The sequence below is a fragment of the Verticillium nonalfalfae genome, assembly GCF_003724135.2.
Source record: "Verticillium nonalfalfae strain VnAa140/NRRL 66861 chromosome Unknown scaffold_39, whole genome shotgun sequence".
NCBI classification, from domain to species: Eukaryota; Fungi; Ascomycota; class Sordariomycetes; order Glomerellales; family Plectosphaerellaceae; genus Verticillium; species Verticillium nonalfalfae.
In genome coordinates, this window is record NW_021167264.1 from 59885 (window position 1) to 79143 (window position 19259).

Sequence of the window (19259 nt, forward strand, 5' to 3'; positions counted from 1 at the left end):
TCGATCCCACGAGAAACTTAGTACGCCTTCCACGACCTCGATCGCGATTGATTCGACCGTCTCGCCTCGCCTCGCTCCCTACACCCTCGGCGGCTTTCAGTGCTGGTATCATTACTCACAGCGTCCTCGATTGTCGATTCCTTGTTGTCGATCAAAGAACGGAGCAGAACAGAGAGAAACAGTCCCAGAACACACGGGCACCCACTGCCCTTTACAACGCGAACTCGTGTGCGAAGCTAGAAGAAACCACAGGATTCAGCAGTGCTGTCCGCCCACCTCTACCCACCAGCCATCTCTTCGCACGCCACTCCTTGATACCCATATCCAGCGAATTTTTCCTTAATACGTTCGACCCATTTCATACACGACTCAACAGACGTACTTGACTATCCGGAGAGCATCGAATCCGCTCGCGTCAGTCGTGAATCATGCCTTCGGCCGCAGCCAGGCGGTTTTACGAGGATCAGATACCACCCTTCATGGCTGTCTTTGACTTGGACGCGGAGACCATGGCAGACCGTGACACGGTCACGGTTGTCAACCCCAAGATGATCGAGATGGAGACTTCGTGCGCTCCATCACTCGGAAACCCCATGCCTTCGCAGCATCTACGTCCCGCCACAATACCTTCTGATTCAATCCACCACAAGCACCACGACAGCACATCAACACAGGCCTCCGAATCAGCAGAGTCGTCGCCGACGACGACTCTCTCCATAACCGACTCGTCTTCCTTGTCTGACCCCTCGCCGTCTTCCTCTCCCGATTCGCCCATCAACCTCATACCTCTATCGTCCTTCCCCGCAACATCCTTTGGCGCTCTACCGCCCCTGAACACTCTCACCATTCCCGAAAGCTTAAGTGCTCTGAGCACAGGCCGACCCATGACATCTCCTGCCCCTCGTCGCCCCAAAAACATGAAGGGCCTATCCATTCAGCCACCCAGTATCAACACCGGCGTCGTCAACACGACGAACCAAGTCACGTCCGAACCTGCCTCGCCGTCCTTCATCAAGCCTACGATACCCGGAATGAAGAGGAAACCTAGTCAGCTTAGCCTCAAGACGAACTCGACCGATCTCATCGCGAGAACCACTCTGGAAGTTCCCAGCACGCCGGCTCTGCCACCCATCTTGCAACGTCGCGCATTAAAACATTCGACCTCATCGCCCCATATGCTGACGGGACTCAAATCAGCGTCATTAGGACCAATCGGAGGCATGAGTTTCCCCAAGGTTCTTGAGCGCAACGAGTCAGGGCTTTCCGAGCTTCTGAGGCCAACGAGGACGGGCATTGGCGCGACCTTTGAGGCACCCATCACTGAGGAGGAATCGCCAATTCGAACTCAAATGGCAAACCGAGCCGCGATGGATGCCGAGCCCTTCCATGAAATCGAACAAAACGAAGACCAAAAGACACCCGGGTACCCTGACGGACCTATCGCTATCTATGACGACAATGTCTTCCTGTATCTCGAGCCATCGGCGGATGAGGCAGCCAGGTTCGACACGGTCATCAATGTTGCCCGTGAGGTCATCAACCCCTTCAGCGCTGCACACAAAGCGGATCACGAGATGACCGACAGGCCCATGGAGGCTGCCGACGACAGCCCCATCCCCGATACCGCGGTAACCAGCGCCAGTTTTGCGACAGCATTTGAGTTCCAGCCTTCAGACAATCGCCCCATGGATACTCCAACGACGCCCCGGGCCGTTGGATTTCCCCAGAAGCAGCCTGAGTACATACACATGCTTTGGGACCACAATACGGATATCGCGAAAGACCTCATGCAGCTTTGCGAGACGATCGAATCGAGGACGAGGGAGGGCAAGAAGGTCCTGATTCACTGCCAGCAGGGCGCGAGTCGCTCCGCGAGTCTCATCATTGCCTACGGACTATATAAGAAGCCCGAGCTCAGTGTCAACGATGCTTACTATGCCGCTCAGGCGAAGAGCAAGTGGATCAGTCCCAACATGAAGCTCATGTACTGCTTGCAAGATTTCCAGAAGGAGGTGTCTGCGAGAAAACCTGCGCCTGGTTCCGCATTCCGTCCTCGCTCCGGCAAGAGCCCAACTAAGCATCGACTGACCCTCTCCGCCGACGCCATTGAGAGTCCAGCAAAGGAGGCGCGGACCGCTCCCAGGACCGCTCCTCTTCCCAACGAGCAGGAGAAGAACTCAATGGGCGGCGTCGCTGGTAATGGCAGCCCAAGGAGGGCGCGCAGATTCTCGAACCCTAGCAACAACCGGCCGAACCCTGTCAAGGCGTACTCGGCCCCCGCAAGCTTTTGCTGCTCACCAGCAGCAGAGAAACAGGACTTTGGCAAGCCTGCCCACTTCGATTTCGATCGCTTACTTCCATCAATTAATCAGCCTGCAATCTTTGGTCACGATGTCTCGAACGATAAGCCGCAAAGCATTATGATGAAGCCCCCGCCTTCTCCTGGGTTCGGCAGCCATCGATTCGGATCGCAGGCTGGGTTTGCCTTTGCGAGTCTCAATCTAGGCTCCTCGCCCGAGCTTAGGCCAATGGGCCCGCCAGCGCCAATCGAACATGAGGTCACACCACTCGGCGCTTTCCCCGAGGACAACGCCCTCATGTCGCCTCGGGCTGAGACGATGACCAACAACCCGCTGCATGAGCCATGCCATAATATTGCGGGCATGCAATTTGTTGAGGTTCCACCAACACCATGCGATGGTCTTTTTTCGCCGCGAGAAACCATGTTCCCGCGTGACCCTCACTTTCCGTTCGCTCGCCCGCCACAAGTTGCCGACCCTAGAAGCCCGCCGACGAAGGGCGAAACACCCATCGTTCGGTCCATCGACGAAATCCTTTGAGACATGAAGATGTCCGTGAGCTGAAAGAGGACACTGAAGTTGATCTTCTATGGACTCGCTACTACCCCGAAGAGGCATGTCGTGGTGCACATCGCTCATTTTCTTTCTCATTCCTTTTGTTCGTGCAGTTTTCTGCAGCACAGCGGGCGGCGAATAGGGTGTTTCTGTTAGCTTATTGCGGCACGAGACAAACAAGACTCACACACCAATGTGTAATTTACAATTGCCGGTTGCGAAGCATGATTCGAAGCCGGAGCAAAAGGAGGCCTGCGTTGTTCCCCCTTTTTCTTTGTTTTGTAATAGGAGGGCGTTCAGAGGAGTATTTAAAGTCCCGATCGCACGGCCCACAGTACCGTGGATGCCAGCGTTCGTGTTGACCTTGGGAAAAGAGTAAAGCATACGACCACGCCGGCTTTGCCCGCCGGCTGGGGTTCGGGTCACGACGGGGATGATGCCGAAGGCAGCAGGAGAGGCGGTTAGGATAGTAGAGGCTATTTTGCCTGCGGGGTATATATCCGGTCGAGCAGCAGGACGGCATGGTAGGGAAGGAGATACCTGAGAAATGAGAACACGCCTCGAGTGTGCAAACTACATTCGTTTAAACTCTTGATTGCTCTTAATTGCTATTGACTGATACTTTGAAGGTCCAATACTGTTATATTGAGTCCGCCCCCGCCCCGTCTGCCAACATACTCTATGCGCCTTCAGAGGCCGCCATTCCATCTCGGGTGTTGGCTGCCACGGCTATATCGAAACTCCTTACGCCGTATTCATGCTCATTTTGACGCGATTGCCGTCTACACCTCCACGGCCAGCCTGTGCAGCTGTCACCCGACGGCTTGTTTGCGTGGTCTGCACATGCCACGCAGACCAATGCACTCTCTACTCTGTACGAACCCCCTTTTCTTCGGCTCACTGCGCCTTCTTGGCCGCCGCCGCCTTCTTCTGCTTCTCGACCGTGGCGATGCGCGCCTCGGCGCCAATGGCGCCAAAGACGAGCCCGACGCCGAGCCACTGCATGCCAGTGAGGCGGTGGCCAAAGGCAAAGACGGACAGGGCCATGGTGACCATCTTGCGCGTGACGGTGACGGTGACGAGCAGGACGGACGAGAAGGTGGACAGGGTGTAGAAGATGAAGACCTGGCCGACGGCGCCGCAGGCGGCGAAGCCGAGGACGTCAACCCAGACGGCCGGGTAGCGGGCCATGAAGTCGAGGGCGGCCGCGAGCTCGCCGCCGCCGCCGGCAGCGTCCATGCCGAGCCAGGCGCCGAGACCGGTGCGGACGAGCCAGGGGCTCAGCACAAGGTAGCCGGCCGTCAGGGCGCTCGAGAGGATGTTGTTGGCGCACATCATCTGCGGGCCCGAGTAGGCGCGGTAGGTGCTGAAGATGTGGTCCTGCGTCGTGTTGGTAAGGCCGTCGAAGATGAGGTTGACGCTCAGCAGCAGCAGGCCCCAGGCCGTGTTGGCGTCCGGGTTGGCGGCGCTCTGCTTCTTCTTCTTGCCCGAGCCCGTGTGCAGCGTGAAGACCGCGACGCCCGCTGTGACGCCTGCCACGACGAGGTACTTGTACAACGGGTAGCGGCGGCCGAAGAGGGTCGTCTGCAGAAGCATGACAGGGAGAAGCTTGCAGGACTTGGCGAGAAGGAAGGTAATGTAGTCGATGTGGGAGAGCGATGCGTAGCCAAATGGCGAGGCGAGAGACGACGTGATGGCGACAAGGAGGAGAGGAAGAGCAATCTGTCGGCTCGGAAAGATCGCTGGGAGGACAAGAGGAGTACCTGCAGCGCGGGGCGCACGCGCAGTGCTCCAGTAGAGGTATAGGAAGCCTGTCGCGGCAGCAAACAGAGATTGGATTGTGTTCAGGAATACGGGGTAGCGGAAGACTTCGGGCGCGTCGGTCGGTCCATAGGGGGTTGTCGTGAGCTTTTCCTGGAGGTAAGCCCAAGTCAGACTTTTGGACACATGTTAGCAATCAACATTTGGCGACCATGGCCATGGAGCCACGAAGACACAACGTACAAGGACATGTAGATGCCGCCAGTCGCGACAAGGACCTGGAATGCGGCAGCAGGCTCCTGCTTTGGCGGCGGCGACGCAGCGGCTGGGGGCACTCCCTTAGTCGTCACGCCATTCGAGGGCTTCGGCGACTCGCCACTGACGGTGCGCTTGAGGGCATCGTTCTTGCTAAAGTACTCCGAAGACGTCTCGCGCCGGAGGGGCGTGGCTTGCTTCGTGCGCGCCATTACAGATGTTGACGCTCTATGGTCCTTTGCAATCAACAAGGAAGATAAACCAAGGGCATTGAAAGGTATGCAAATGTTTCGGTCTCGGCCGAGAATGAGAGAGAAAGAGAGAGAGAGAGAGAAAGGCTAGATTTAATGAGTGACAGAATCGAAGGGCCGACGCTGCATAGTATTGTTGAATCGCGGGGACAGAATGAGATGACAGTTGGCTTCATCCCTGGTCCAGGAACGGAAGCTCGATCCCCAGAATATTAATATGGGTCACATGCTTGGCGCCTTCAGGGTCCTCGATCCGCATCCACGGATAAGGCTTTTCGGCTTAGCACGTCTCCACAGGCAGCCATTTCGCAAATCGACAGGGACTCTACTTGATTCACATTGTGCTACGACGGGTGCTCAAAGTTTTGCATTTCCTCGTTCTCTGCTAAATAAATCCCATCTCACCAATTGTCGAGGAAATCCGGAGCATGCCTCGACAAGGTAGAGCCAGGGTGCATCAATATTCTGATGAGCTTGATCAGGCGAGAGGCCGGTTGTCTGGGTATGTTGGCACAGCGAGGGTAAAAAGACAGACGTCCTGGGTGTCCGTCTGAGGTAGTAAGGGAGAGAGAGAGAGAGTCTGTGTTTGCATGTGTGCGCGCGCAGGTAGATAAGTGAGAGGAAAAGAAGGAGCAGGGTGTAGTGTTCGATTAAAGATGCCGAAGCCAAGGTGTATGAGAGGTACCCCCCCGCGAGTAAGGTGGTGTTTTGTTCATCACGTCGTGAGAGAGAACGTCCCACAGAGGCCAGCGAAGTCAAACTGCTCCTCGGACAGCGAATAGCGATGGCCTGCGGAATGGCGGTCTTCGGTGCACCTGCGAGGGTCGGTTGTTGAGTCAGGTTCAGGGCTTGTTGCAGCTGTGACCAGAGCTGCCATGAAAAGAAACGGACGGTGGATTACGGAAGGCGGAGGCCGAGGCTCGATCGGGGAAGCCACGGTCGGTGCTGGGAGAGCGAGCCTCGGGAGCAGGGACGAGAGAGAGTGTGGCCAGGAATACGGTTTCGTGTTTGAAAGAGTCAAGAGGTCCGTGGGAGAGGAGTTCAGGGAGTTGTCATGACGTCGTATGATTTCCGCACTCCCTATCAAGCATATAGGGCAGCCTCGCGGCAAGTCAGATCTGGATATCGCCCTACCGGAGGTTTGCAGTATCCGACGAAAAAAAAAGCCCAGGGAATCGCAAAACGCAGAATCGAGTAAGATACATATGTCAGAAGCCTACTCAGAGGTCTGAGCCTGGCTACGGCGCATCTTCTCAGCCTCGAGGTTCTCGTAGAGGAGGAAGAGAGCCGACTCATTGGCCTTGCTGGTACCCATAATGGTGAACATACGCTCACCAGTCTCGTCATGGGGGGCCTGCATTGTGTGTTAGTTTATGAGTGAAAGGGGGGCATCAAGCTGAATCAAGCAATGTAACTTGCCTTGGCAATGGAGATGCGAGCCCCAGATGTCTTGCGAATCTCGCTGATCTTACTGCCGGCACGGCCGATGATGCAGCCAACCATGTCAGCGGGGATGCTGATGTTCTGAGTCTGCAGTTCCTCGCCATTCTCATCGTGAGTGGGAGGTCCACGGGAGGCAGCGTCTGAATCGGAACGGCGGCTGTAAGGGCGCTGGCCACCACCGTTGCTGCTGAAATCGGCGCCATTGCCGGTGCGAAGGACACGAGGGCTGCTGTATTCTTGGCTCCGGCCGCCGCCGGTAGAGGGGTAGCTGGGGCTTGTGCCGCCAACAGCGGGGGTGCTACCAGGCTGGGTACGAACGACAGGGTTGTACAGGACGGTGCCGGTTCCACGCTGCCAATCATCGACGAGGCATTTGGAAATCTCCCAGATGGCGGCTCTGATGCCATCGGGGGTGCCCTGCACCTCAACGATCCTCTCAGTAGACTGAGGGAGCATCTCCTTCTGTGCCACCATGCGCACACCCGAGACGTCCTGAATGTGCTTGATCTTCAAGCCCTGGCGACCAATGATGGTGCCCATCTGGTTGTGCGAGATGAGGAGCTTGATGGCTGCCGACATAAATTAGCAATGCAGCGCGCGCTTGTGGTTTCCTGGTCACATACGGTGGGTGCCATTGCTCTGGGGAACGCCGCCCATGCCGAGGGAAGGAGCACCCTCGAGAAGGGCTTGTGCGACAATCGCGTAGGCGCGCGAGATGGCTTCGCAACCGCCAGTAATGGTCAGAACACGGTCGTGGACGCCCTGGACAACCTTGCTGACGCCGGCCTTGACGCCGGTCTCGTCCCTCAGGTCAGCCACGTTCTTTCCTCCTTTGCCGATGATAACACCGGCCTCCTTAGAGGAAACGATGGCGCGAAGAGTGAGCTGCGCCTGGGCGTACTCCTCCTCGGTCTTAGGCGCAGGCTCGCCGTCTGGGCCGAGGCGCTCGCCATCGTCGAGCTTGAGCTGGTCCATCTGGGGAACGAAGTCGTCGCCGTTGGAAGGGATATCCTGGGAGGACATTGTCGCGGAGGTAGTCGTGGAGTATTTTAGTGTGGAGAAAGTACGAAGATGCAGTCGAGATGTTGCTCGGCTGGTGATTCGGCTGAAGCGTGTCAGTCAAAAGCGCATCAAGTCTTCGCACAAATGCACTGGCGGTGAGTTGAAAGATCCAGCGAGGTTGAGTGGGGTTTGCGAAACAGGCAAAGCGAACACTCGGGGCTGTGGAAATTACGCGCCCGTCGCAAAATGCGACCGCGACACGTGGGGGAGGGGAAATTCGGGCTTGCAGATCGCTGAAGATGCGCTGCTGCAGTCAAGGAATTCGCAGGAGGTGGGGAATTTGACCAAAGGGATCAAGGGGAGGAATCTGAAGCGTGAAAGAGGGGTCTGCACGTACAGTTTCGAAGTTCAAAGCCTTGTCTGGTTGTTGCTTGAGCTTGTCGTGAGCGTCTTGGTCGAAGGGAGGCGTTGGAGGCGGGGGTGGATTTTGCGAGGCGCTGTGTTTTTTTGTCAGTCCCTCATCGAAATTGTGGTGGTGAGGTAAGGCGAGGCGCGGGAAGACGAGACAAGGGAGGGTAAGGTAGGCGACTTGAAATGGCGGGGTTGGGGGATCCTCTACCTGGGGATCGGGAGGAATGAAGCGTGTTGCAAAGGCAGATGTGAGGTAGGGGTCAGGAAGTGCGGGCACTTTGGCTTGTTGCTGCAAGACGAGAGGGAGAGAAGGGGGGGTACCATCGCCCACCGTTGCGGCCGTTGGGAGATAGATGGGTAAGAAGGGAGGTGTCCGAGGCTGCCGTGACAGCGGGCACTTGTTGGTGTCGGTAGACAAAAGGCCAGGGGATGATCGTGGACAAAGGGCAAGGCTATCTGGACGCTTGGAGATGGGATCGGCTCTTGGACGTATGGGATATTACTCACAAGTGATTGTGAAGACAAGGAGGAGGCGCACAGAAGAGGCGTGAGAGGCGTGTCAGGTGAAGAGGGCGCCGAGAGATGGGTGATGGAGGGGGAGGAGGGAGAGGGCGGAAGAGAGGTGGTGTTGGAGATGGACCGGGTGATGGTGAGAAGATGTGAGGTGAGGTGAGAAGGTAGAAGATGGGGAGTTGTGCGCGGCGGTGGTGGGATGAAGAAGGTGAAGACAGTGGGGGGGGAAGCAGAGCACCGCAGTGCTATTGGCGTCTTAGTAAAAGCCTGCCCACCGTTACTCCTGTCGTTGTGCGCGCTGTGGTAGCTGCCCGCATGGCACTCCGTCCCCGCCCGCAACAGTGATTGATACAGAGGGCAGCGGCATGGATGGTGGGTTGACCACTGTGCCTTCCCTGTCCATCGGCCATACCAGCCTAGTGGCAGCCCCCCCCCCGGCACCTTGCCGTACCTACCCACTTTGTCTCGAACCTGCCCACCAGAGGCGTCTGCCAGACATGCTGCCGCCCACACGCACGGGTGGCTCTTGCCGAGGCGAAGGGTCCATTGACGAGGGGCTTACTGGAACCTGGGGAGGATGTACGACTGCACTCTCTCTTGATCCTCAAGATGTGATGAGAAAGCATAGTCAGAAGTTGAAAAGTGAACCGCTTCCTTGGGCCGGTTCTTTGCGCTTCGTGCCTCTTCTCGTTCATTGTGACAAAGAGCACGAAATGTTCCGGTACGGCCAGGTGATGGTTGCAGGGTACATAGACGGCAGGTACAACTCGGCACAGCGGGCGAAATGGAACAGTACCTACCCGCCCCACTCAGTTGCTCCTCGCCATGTCACTTTCCCACCAGTACTGAGCGAGACTAGACGGAAAGTACATTTATGTAGTAGGAGCACTCTGGGTACGATGTTTCCTGCCCCTCCTGCCAGCGCATTGCATGGTACCTGGACCTCTGATGCCCCCTCCCTCGCTCGTGGCTCCTGCATTCCAACGCCTGGGCCACTCAACGTGCCTGACTGTCTCGGTAGTCGCATGGGTCGGTTCAACCCTAAAAGTGCCAATGACAGGAATAGAGGTTGAAGCAAGCCTTTTCGGTGCCAATGATGCCTGGGGGCTAGGTCAATGCAGCGCCGTTTTCGCTCAATATGGCTCAGCCCCAGGGCTGTTTTGAAAGACTCCCACGTACTCTATCTGGTCTCATGGCCTCAAAGGACGTCCAGGTAGAGAGAATACAGCCAGCAGCCAGGTGTCTGGTCAATTATTGGTTCTCGGGCTTGCTATAATATCTACGCCGGCCTGGTGGTGACTAATCCCTTGACCTGGCAAGGCCCAGATTGTCGGAGCATGCTGACAAGTATGACGAGCCACTTGAACACATTGATGGAGTTTGCAACTGCACCGCCTCGGTGTTCGTCAGATTTATATACGAAAAAAAGAACTGCAAATTCCCGCGCGCCCTTCATCGTTGGCGAAGTTGTTTCTCATGCTCAGTCCAAAAGTTCTTGCATGCCCGGTGTCCCCAGTGGTCAACCCACCACTCACCAAAGCTATCTTCGACATCGAAGTCCACCTTGCCTACCCTCTCGTCACGCTTCAAGCCACACACTAGACAAGCCTTAGGAGCCGTCGGAACGACTTTGGCCGTGGTCACAGCCATGTTCTCCGCCAAGTCTGGTACTCTCAATTGCTGTCCGCCAGGTGCTAACTTGGCTGCCGCAACTGCTGACCGTAGCCGGCCGACATGCTCTTTCCACACATCAACAACGTCAGCGGCCTCGCGTTCTTCGCGAGCCGTCTGCGCGCGATCTACGCCGGCGAGCTTCATGCCCTTTCCGCCGGCGCTGGAAATGGCCATACCTTGGGCAAGAAACTTGTCACGATGCCAGCGCAGTTTGCGGCCTGCGATAATGCGTGCAGCAACCGCGGCAAGGGCAAGGTACCCCTGGAGAAAGATAATTGTGCCTGGGTCGGAGGCGATGCGGTCCTTGATAGACGTTGGCTGAGAGGCTGCTGGCTTGAACAGGCTCGTGTTGGCGAGGGCAAGAAGCTCAGGGAATATGGAGAGCAGCACTGAAGGTGGTGGTATGTTCGTGGGAGGAGTAGCATCACTACCACTGGTGTTCGCGTTCTGAACCTTGCGCGCTGTGTTGGCCGTAGTTTTGACAGCAGGCTTGGAAGACGACGTATCGACTCCATCGACAGCATCCCAATCCCAACTCTCAGGAAGTTCTTTGGAATCGATGGCATTCTTCTGTTGGCCGGGCATTGGGGAGAAGTCTTCAAACGGTGACCAATGGTCGTTGGGGTTGGCGGCTTCATTGCTCTGGCTTTGACCCTCCTTCTTTGGAGACGTTTGGCCGAAGGCTGGCCATGCCGTCACAGGGGTTGGGCTTTCAGGGTTGTTGGCTGGTTCCTTCGGAAAGTTGGGCGACGTGGGAGTCTTCAGAGCCAAGCCAGGGAAAGGGTTTCGTTCGGAGAAAGAAGGTGACTTGGGTGCCTGCGGATAAGTAGAAGTAGATGAAGCGACGCTGAGCGACGACAAGTGAGAGACATGTCTCTTCGGTTGAGTAACAGGGGGGTCCTCCAGTGACAAAAGATCCAGTGATGCTAATGACGCTACCTGTGACTGTTGCTCTCGCGGCTGGGGCGCGTTGTGCCAGGGCGGCGATTTCGGGTGATTGTGCCAAGGGGGCGACTTTGGCTGATTGTGCCATGGCGGTGACTTTGGTTGATGCTGCCATGGCTTGCTTGGCTGTTGTGATGACTGCGCAGACATAGTCTCGCCCACTTCAAACTCTCCGAAGTCGTCATCATCATCCACTTCCACATCGGAGTCTTCTGCATCGAATAAAACGTTTGGGTCTTTGGGCTTCGGCTGCTTGGGTTTGGAAGCCTGAACAACGGCACTCTTGAGAAGAGAAAGAGAAGGCTGGCGTGGGTCACTCTGCCCTTCCACAGGTACCAAACTGTTGGTCATGAGATCCAAGGTTGAAGCGCGGTGGACCCGTGTTCGTGTTGGCGGTGCTGAGATGTTGGCTGGCAGTACTGGTGCGGCGATGGGTGGCTCCAGAGCCGAGGTGATTGAAGGCTCCGAAGGCCCTTCAGCGACCTCGAAATCGCCCCATCCATCGTCATCGTCGCCTCCTGCTGCGGTCGCTGGAACTGGTGGTTGCGGTTGCTGCTGACTGACTTGTGAAGCTGAGAGTGAGGAAAAGTCACCCCAACCACCAAAGCTGTCAGTTTGGCTCTGGCGCTGGCTCTGGTCCTGGCTCTGAGGCCATGCCTGGGCATGCTGGTTCACTTGAGCAGGCGCGTTGCCTGACGCGAAGAAGTCGAACGGATCCGCCTTTTGTTGTTGCTGGGTAACAGGATGCGGTTGACCTGTCTGCTGAGATTGTTGGCTTTGGGGCTTCGATGAGAAGGTGTTAAACTCGGCAAACAGATCGGCACTCATGATTTGCAGCACTTTTCGACATGCTCTGCTTATTTAACTCCAACCAGGGGAACCGTGAGACAACCGTTCAGGGGTTTAACGAGGTGACGTGGTTCATAGAGATGGTCGAGTCCATTGTGGATGGGCTGGCCCAAGCGAGGTCCATCGTCCCAGCCAAGCGGGCAAGCTGACTAAGGCTATTTGCATGATGAGCTTAAGGATACCACATGAACCAAGGTACTTTCTCCCTATAGGACTTTGGTTGGTTTTGACGCCACGGGACGGAAATGATGGGCTGCTTCGATCCTGTTTATGACTTTGTAAACTACATACATGTTTTTGATCCTGCCATGCAGAAATTGATTTCTTTCGTTCTCATCTGTCAAGGCAACATAACAACGTGGTACAGCAGCCTGGAAACTCCAGTGCGATAAGTTTTGACAGAATCTTATCGAATGCCAAGACGTAGGCGTAAATGGGACCTGGTGAAAGACCGCTGAAGCACTCCGGCGGGTCCACGTTGGCGCGCAGACACGCTAACGCGACTTCAGGCGACCCTCCGAAGCTCCAAATTTTCGACCGCTTAGTTTCTGATGGGCTTCATGCCAAAAGTGTAGTCCCCCTTCAACAATTCCACCCATCCATATTTACGTTCAAGGGCCGAGAAGAGCAATATGCCGCCTCGCACGATGGGCTCACAATGTCTTCTCTGCCAGTTTGCCCTTCGGCCGCGGGCTGCTCTGCTGACGCCTCCTCCAATAACACTTGCCCAAGGGTTCGCATCGCAAAGAACCATTCGGGGGAAGCCATCGCGGATGGTTCTATCCGATCGCAAGCAAGTCGCCCGCCCGTCCCCCTTCGGGCTAAATAACGCCAAACCACCGAGAAGAGCCGTTGAGGGCCCGTTTGGTGGCATGAACCAGACACAATTCAGAGGACGCCCAAGCCCGACATCCCGTTCCCAGACACCGACCCAATCCCATAATCGATCCGCCGACCGACGCCGCAGAGATGATCGCGAGGATTTCAGGGCTCTCAAGATGCATCGCGCGCTTGCAGACATCTCGTACCGAAAAAGGACACAAATCAAAGACGAAATGGGCTCGTACGAGTCGTTTGATCAGTTCGACCTGTTGCCATCGGTCAAGAAGGCGCTGTTTGACGACGCTCTCAAGGGCATGATCGACATCAAACCGACTCCTGTTCAGAGACTGGCCATTCCTGCCCTTTTGGGCCAGCAAAGCCGGTTCTTACCTCGGTTCGGAAGGGGCAAGACTGAACAGAGACAGGAATTCCTCCTCGCGGCCGAGACGGGCTCCGGCAAGACGCTCGCCTACCTGCTGCCCGCCGTAAATGCCATCAAGGTCGCTGAAGCAGCGGATCCCGATATTCAGGCTCATAAGAAGAGGCTGGAGGAAGAGAAGGAATGGCAGCGAAACTCCAAGTCGAGATCCAAGATGGAAGAGCCTCACCCTACCATGGCACGGCCCAAGGTTGTGGTACTCGTTCCATCCGCCGAACTCGTCGACCAGGTTGGCGCTGTCGCCAAGACTTTGTCGCACGCTGTCAAATTCAAGTCTGAGAAGCTTTCCGCCAAGCAGAACGCTGAGGTTGTGGAGCGCAACCTATACTCCAACCGAGGAATCGATCTGATCATCGCGACACCACAGCTGTTGGCCTCCATCGCGGACTCAGACCCTAACATCCTTTCGCAGGTCAGCCATCTCATCATCGATGAGGCTGACTCTCTCTTTGACCGTAGCTTCGCCCCCCTTACCACGAGCATCGTCAACAAGGCACTGCCGTCGGTGAAGAGGCTCGTATGCTGTTCTGCAACTATTCCCCGAGGCCTGGACAAGTATCTTGCTGCTCAATTCCCCGACATGGTCCGCATCACCACGCCGAACCTTCACGCCGTGCCGAGACGTGTTCAATTGGGTGTTGTCGATGTTTCCAAAGACCCGTACCGCAACAACAAAGACCTAGCAACTGCTGATGCTATTCAAACCATTGGCCGCGAGGCATCACGCCACGAGGGCCCTATCAAGGACGAATTCGACATACGCCGTGTCCTTGTCTTCGTCAACGAACGCGAGACTGTGCAACCTGTAGCGGAGTACCTGCAGTCTAAAGGCATCGACGCCATCGCCCTGCACAGGGACACGGCCCAGGAGCGCCAGTCCGCCATGCTCGCGTCCTTTACGAGCGCCGAGCCCATGCGAGCACCCGCCTCTGACAAGGCCCCCACAGGCGGCCGCAAGCTGCCGAATGTGAAGGTTATTGTGGCCACGGATCTGGCGTCGCGAGGTATTGACACGTTGGCTGTCCGTCACGTCATCCTGTACGACGTACCTCACACCACCATCGACTTTATCCACCGACTTGGAAGGGCCGGCCGGATGGGTCGTCGTGGAAGGGGTATAGTTCTGGCTGGGAGCAAAGACCGGAAGGACGTTATCGCAGAGGTTAAGCGTGCAATGTTTATGGGCCAGGCGCTCATCTAAAAACACGCTGGGCGCGTATGTAAGGTTATCTGCTGTATACCTCCTGTATCATCTTGTATTTCTTAATCATGTCACATAGACTTCGGCGCTGATCAGGGTCTGGAGGCACAAAAAAAAAGTGTACACATCTCCATCGAATGGCAGTCAATAAGCTTACTGCAACACTCTCTATTGGATTTCTGGCTTGGTGATGTGCAGCTTGCACAAACAAACAAGGGATAAGAAAAGCCGTCTAAAGGGGCAGCCAAGGGTCATCGTACACTTTGACTCGTTAAAGACCAGCCGATCTTGATCGTTAACCGAGGCGTGTCGATCTTGAATCTTGTCGACTCGAACACCACCGATGTTGGCTGACGGCCGTCCGGCATTCCAGTGCGTAACAAGTAATTCTCATGACGATAGTGTAAGGATGTATATGCATGTGAAGAAGTGGTCGTCATTGATACTGGATAAAGCCGGGGTTGGTGGCCTGGGTGTATGAGTGTGGCGCGAGCTTGAGTGGGGCTTGGCATTCGGAGTCGTGGCGCGACGCGTCTCGTGTTTCTCCCACCATCGCGAACATTAACACCCACCCAGCCTTTCTCCCCCGACACACAGTTGCATCGCGCGTACTTTCTCTTGTACCAACAAACACGCCACTATCCCACAGGCTCGGAACTTCATTGTCTGCGTAGTAAGACTGAATTTTCTGGCCCATCGTAATTTGAACACATCTACGTCCCAACTTTCGGCGCAGCATGCCGCGCCCCACGCGATCACGTCGCGCTCCTGCTCGCGCTGCTGCAGCACCAGCCAAACCCGTGGATGCGCCCGCACCTGCGCCCGCTTCCGAAAAGTCCAGCGACGATATCTACAGCCATAGCGACCGCGAGCACGAGCGCCTGAGGGCGGTTCGATCAAATGTCACAGCGAGTGGGAAGAAGGCTCTACAGAAGACGAGCCACGACCGCGACCTCGCCATGCAGAGGTTAGCTGGCGAAGACATGTCGACCTCTTCAGGGAATGCAGTCGTGTCATCAGAAGATGCTCAGGTTGAACTTGGGAGGAAGGAGCACGCGACGCCTGCCCAGCAGCGACGCGACCTAACGGGCTTGGAGCTGGACAGCGAGATGTTCAACGCGCTCGACGATAGTCTAGGTCTAGACGAGAGCGAGATCCCCGGCAGCGTTACGGCCAGCGGAAACCGGTCAACAAATACTTCGAGTTTGTTTGGAATGGGCCACAAACGCCGTGGCCGCACCCCTAGCATCAGCCTTCAGGGCAATGATGCGCCAATCCGACCGCCGAGCCGAGGTGTGGGCGCAACGCCAGTCATAAGCTCTTCTTTCAACATTGGCGCGTTCAAGAGGCGAGCACGTGAGCCAAGTATTTTGGGGACTGCGCAGAAGGCGCGCGCACCGAGGCCTTCTGACGACTCTTCGGATGTCGACGATGATCAGGAGGGGACCGGCGCACAGGACGAAGATGACGGAGAGGTATTTGCGCCAGAGGCAGAGTCCACGCCGTTGAACCGGCGCGAGGTGCAGCAGTCGATTGAGAAGGACCCCGGTCAGGAGCCCGATGTCACATCAAGCGTCAAGTCCCGCAAGCGCAAGAGCATGGACGCTCAGAACACGAGTGACCGTCCCGAAAAGTCATTGCGCCTCGACGAACCAACTGAAAGCAACGTTCCAGAGGACATTGGCGACGAGGCCGCAGAAGAAAGCGATGACGATTCAGACCTCAGCTCCCTGTCGTCAATGGCCTCGCCAGTGCTCCCAGCATTGGCCCGCCCAGTTACGCCCTTCGACGAAGAGATCATGGCACCGCCGATGAGCAGCGGGTCAGAGGACGAGCCATGGCCAGATATTCACAACCTTGCCAAACGACGCCGCCACCATGCGCCCATAACCCCCACTCGCGCTGGCGATACTTCTGATGCCTCATGTCCCCCGTCTCTTACGCACTCACCCAATTACCGAGATGCGCGGCAAAGAAAATCGCAAAAGCAAGGAAAGGGCCAGAAAGCATCTGCACAGGTGACAACTGCTGATCTAGCCGGCCTGCTTCCCCGCCGCCGGCGACGGAAGGGAAATGATGCAGAGTCTGACTCTGAGGTTGATAACTCGGGCCTGGGCCAAGATGACGATGAGCTCTCATACCTTGATGCCAGGGCATCTCGAAGACGCGCACGGACGACACCGCTCAAACGAAGCTCAACCAACCGTCCTGCTTCACGTAGCACCAAAGCTGTGGCGGCGACGGCAGGTGCCCCCGCTGCTCGCAGGCGGACATATGGTCGTCGATCGTCAGACAAGGAGAACACAGATGATGAGGAAGAGGAGGGCAGTTTCAGTCCAGCACCCGACGACACGTTCGATGCAACGCCCGAAGAAGGAGACGTTACTGGAGCAGATGAGTTGAAGAATGCTGTGACGAAGTTCAAAGAAGTCGACCAATGGGAGCTCGAGTTCGAGGAGTTGACCCAAAGCTCGTCTCCGAGCGGCGCGCGGTGATGGGTAGCTGGGAACTGAGTCGATGCGCTCACCTGATTGGGGGTTTTCAAGGTTTATGAAGAGTGAAAGATGTATGGAGTGAGTTGTTGCCTCAGATTCTGCAACAACGAGGCCGGATGGATGTATAGGTGGCTTGCCGGTGATTTTCGGTTTTTGTGGGCGGGTGGATGATTTCTGTTTGGAGACGGGATTTTTAAATGCCTACAAGTCTGCGATTCGCGGCCGAGGCACACATGAGCGTATACAACCAAGCATGAATCCGTTCAGTCCTTGTTGACCCTTCCATTCGTGATTCGAAGTAAGCAATTACGCCCAAACCCTGGGAACGCCGTTCAACGCCAGACAATGCCTTGAGCCCAAAATAAAACTATATCAACGCAGCTTGACCTCTTCAATCTTCCGGCCCACTGTCGGGAGCAGAGTGGACAGTAAGTTTGCATCTCTGAGCGCGATCGTTATGTCATCTGGTAGCCGGCCAGACATGAACAAGGACTGCGTCACATTCGTTAGTTGCCACGCTCTGAATATGTTCGCACGACCGACTTACTCTCCTGACATTGGCCCAGCTGTCCTCCTTTGCCGTATACTCGCGCAGCACATAGTCCCCTGCGAAATCCACGTATACCCTCGTGTCGCGAATACGCACGAGCACGTTATCCAACCGCATAAAGAGCCGGCACAACAGCAGCATGCGCTGCTCGTGCACCCGTACCTTGACACTGAAGATGGAAATGCCATTGTCGTCAAGCTCCGACTCGTACAGCATGACCTCGTCAAAGAAGAGGATAGGGTCTCGGCGTTTCAGCAACTCGAGCGGGATCTCCTTCGTCGTGGGCTGGAACGCCTGCGCGCCCGCGGCGAGCGTCCCGTCGTAGTCAGTCGAGTAGCTCCAGTCATACGGCTTGACAACTTCCTTGATACCGGCGCTTGTCTTCTCCCGACTGCTGGACCAGTCGCGGGCGTACGCGACCTGCAGCATGTTCTTCTCCGTCTTGTCGACGTGGTCGAGGGCGTCGTAGGCGTTGAAGGCGAGAGACCAGCCCGAGGGCGCGTGCGTCAGGGAGACGAGGTTGTCGCCGAATATCATCTCGGGAACGGGGATGCCGAGACGTTCTGTCATTTCGTCAATGGGCCCCGATTTGGAGATGGGCAGCTTGCGGGTCGCAATGCGAAAGCGGCCCTGGGGGTGGGTGGTTGTCGCGGCATCGACGGCGCCCTGAATGGACGGCGTCGGAAAGGGTTCGTTGATAGCAGTGATTGGGTTCATGACTGCGCCTGGTTCGAGAGGGTTACGAGAAAGGTGTCAAACGACTGATCGTGTTTTCGATCGTGTTGTTGCGATGTGTGAAATCGGGACTGCCTTCACGTTTGCAGCCATGGAGCTTGACGAGCTTGGTAGTGGGGTTTGGCGGGGAAGCATGAGACCCCTGTTTGCCGGCTCACTGTAGGTAGCGCACGAACGCCGACCGAGCTAGTAGCCACTCTACCTCGAGTTTTATCTGATTGAATACCACCATGGGGCGGACCGATGGTATCTGTCACACAATGCTACACCTAATACCGTACTACACCCAGCTGATCAGTATGATGGCGCAAACGTGGGGTCATCTCGGCAGCCTTGTCATCGATGGGCATGGAGAGACCCCGATGGCCGATTTCTGGTCTTTGGAGTCGAGAGATCTCGAATTGGGAGAGAGGAAGATTGGATGACAACAGAATTCAATGATTGAACACGATCGCTGAGTCCTGCCTATCTTGGTCAATGCGCAGGATATTATAAGCGCCCCGAGTTGCCCAAGCCTACGTTTTGTTTGATCTTGGCATTGCAGTGCCCTCTGAAACTTAGTGAAGTCCCTAGCTTTACCACTGGGTTACGTATGCAGACTGTCAACATTATCTGACAGAACACGCATACCTTCGTGTTCATCGACCAAATGATCCGAGTGAATCAGCTCAACTCTCAGCTGGCTCTGTGTCATAGACCTGCAAGGACCATGGCTGACGCGGCGGTTTGATGTAGGAGCTCGCTTCATGGCAATCATTTGTGAGACCTCGTCAGAGCTCGGCTGGTATATGAAGACAACTGTAGAGGTAGAACTCCGGCGTTTGCGCCACGGGCAGAGATAAAGATTGAATCTGAGCCAAGTCACTCTTGATAAGATGCAAGGTGAGGTCTGGCCTACAACGGCCTAGTTGGCAGCCGCAGGGGATGCCCTATGCAGCAGCTAGTTTATCCTCCCTTCGCAACTTAGAGGTATCGATGTGCAGAGCGCACTGCGATGAAGTTGTTTATGTTGCAAGGAGGTAATAAGGGATGTCATAACCATCGAGTGGGTGAAATGG

At 56.1% G+C, this 19259-nt stretch overlaps 7 protein-coding genes across 7 annotated transcripts; 3 read left to right on the plus strand and 4 right to left on the minus strand.

Moving 5' to 3' along the window:
- Positions 1–428: 428 nt before the first annotated feature.
- D7B24_005843 (uncharacterized protein) lies at positions 429–2840 on the plus strand (the record flags this gene model as incomplete). The annotated part of the gene is made up of 1 exon (XM_028639988.1): positions 429–2840. One exon carries the CDS (start codon positions 429–431, stop codon positions 2838–2840), a length of 2412 nt encoding a protein of 803 aa, XP_028495653.1.
- A 912-nt stretch (positions 2841–3752) lies between these two features.
- HUT1 (UDP-galactose transporter) lies at positions 3753–5083 on the minus strand (the record flags this gene model as incomplete). Its single annotated transcript, XM_028639989.1, has 2 exons — positions 3753–4791; positions 4860–5083. The coding sequence occupies 2 exons, from the start codon at positions 5081–5083 to the stop codon at positions 3753–3755; spliced, it is 1263 nt and encodes a 420-aa protein (XP_028495654.1).
- Positions 5084–6338: 1255 nt separating this feature from the next.
- HEK2 (RNA binding protein, heterogenous nuclear RNP-K like protein) lies at positions 6339–7588 on the minus strand (the record flags this gene model as incomplete). The annotated part of the gene is made up of 3 exons (XM_028639990.1): positions 6339–6476; positions 6542–7134; positions 7189–7588. The coding sequence occupies 3 exons, from the start codon at positions 7586–7588 to the stop codon at positions 6339–6341; spliced, it is 1131 nt and encodes a 376-aa protein (XP_028495655.1).
- A 2355-nt stretch (positions 7589–9943) lies between these two features.
- D7B24_005846 (uncharacterized protein) lies at positions 9944–11938 on the minus strand (the record flags this gene model as incomplete). The annotated part of the gene is made up of 1 exon (XM_028639991.1): positions 9944–11938. The coding sequence occupies one exon, from the start codon at positions 11936–11938 to the stop codon at positions 9944–9946; it is 1995 nt and encodes a 664-aa protein (XP_028495656.1).
- A 1076-nt stretch (positions 11939–13014) lies between these two features.
- MRH4 (RNA helicase) lies at positions 13015–14421 on the plus strand (the record flags this gene model as incomplete). The annotated part of the gene is made up of 1 exon (XM_028639992.1): positions 13015–14421. One exon carries the CDS (start codon positions 13015–13017, stop codon positions 14419–14421), a length of 1407 nt encoding a protein of 468 aa, XP_028495657.1.
- A 737-nt stretch (positions 14422–15158) lies between these two features.
- On the plus strand, positions 15159–16916 carry D7B24_005848 (uncharacterized protein; the record flags this gene model as incomplete). Its single annotated transcript, XM_028639993.1, has 1 exon — positions 15159–16916. One exon carries the CDS (start codon positions 15159–15161, stop codon positions 16914–16916), a length of 1758 nt encoding a protein of 585 aa, XP_028495658.1.
- A 372-nt stretch (positions 16917–17288) lies between these two features.
- D7B24_005849 (uncharacterized protein) lies at positions 17289–18183 on the minus strand (the record flags this gene model as incomplete). Its single annotated transcript, XM_028639994.1, has 2 exons — positions 17289–17408; positions 17464–18183. The coding sequence occupies 2 exons, from the start codon at positions 18181–18183 to the stop codon at positions 17289–17291; spliced, it is 840 nt and encodes a 279-aa protein (XP_028495659.1).
- Between the last annotated feature and the right edge of the window lie 1076 nt (positions 18184–19259).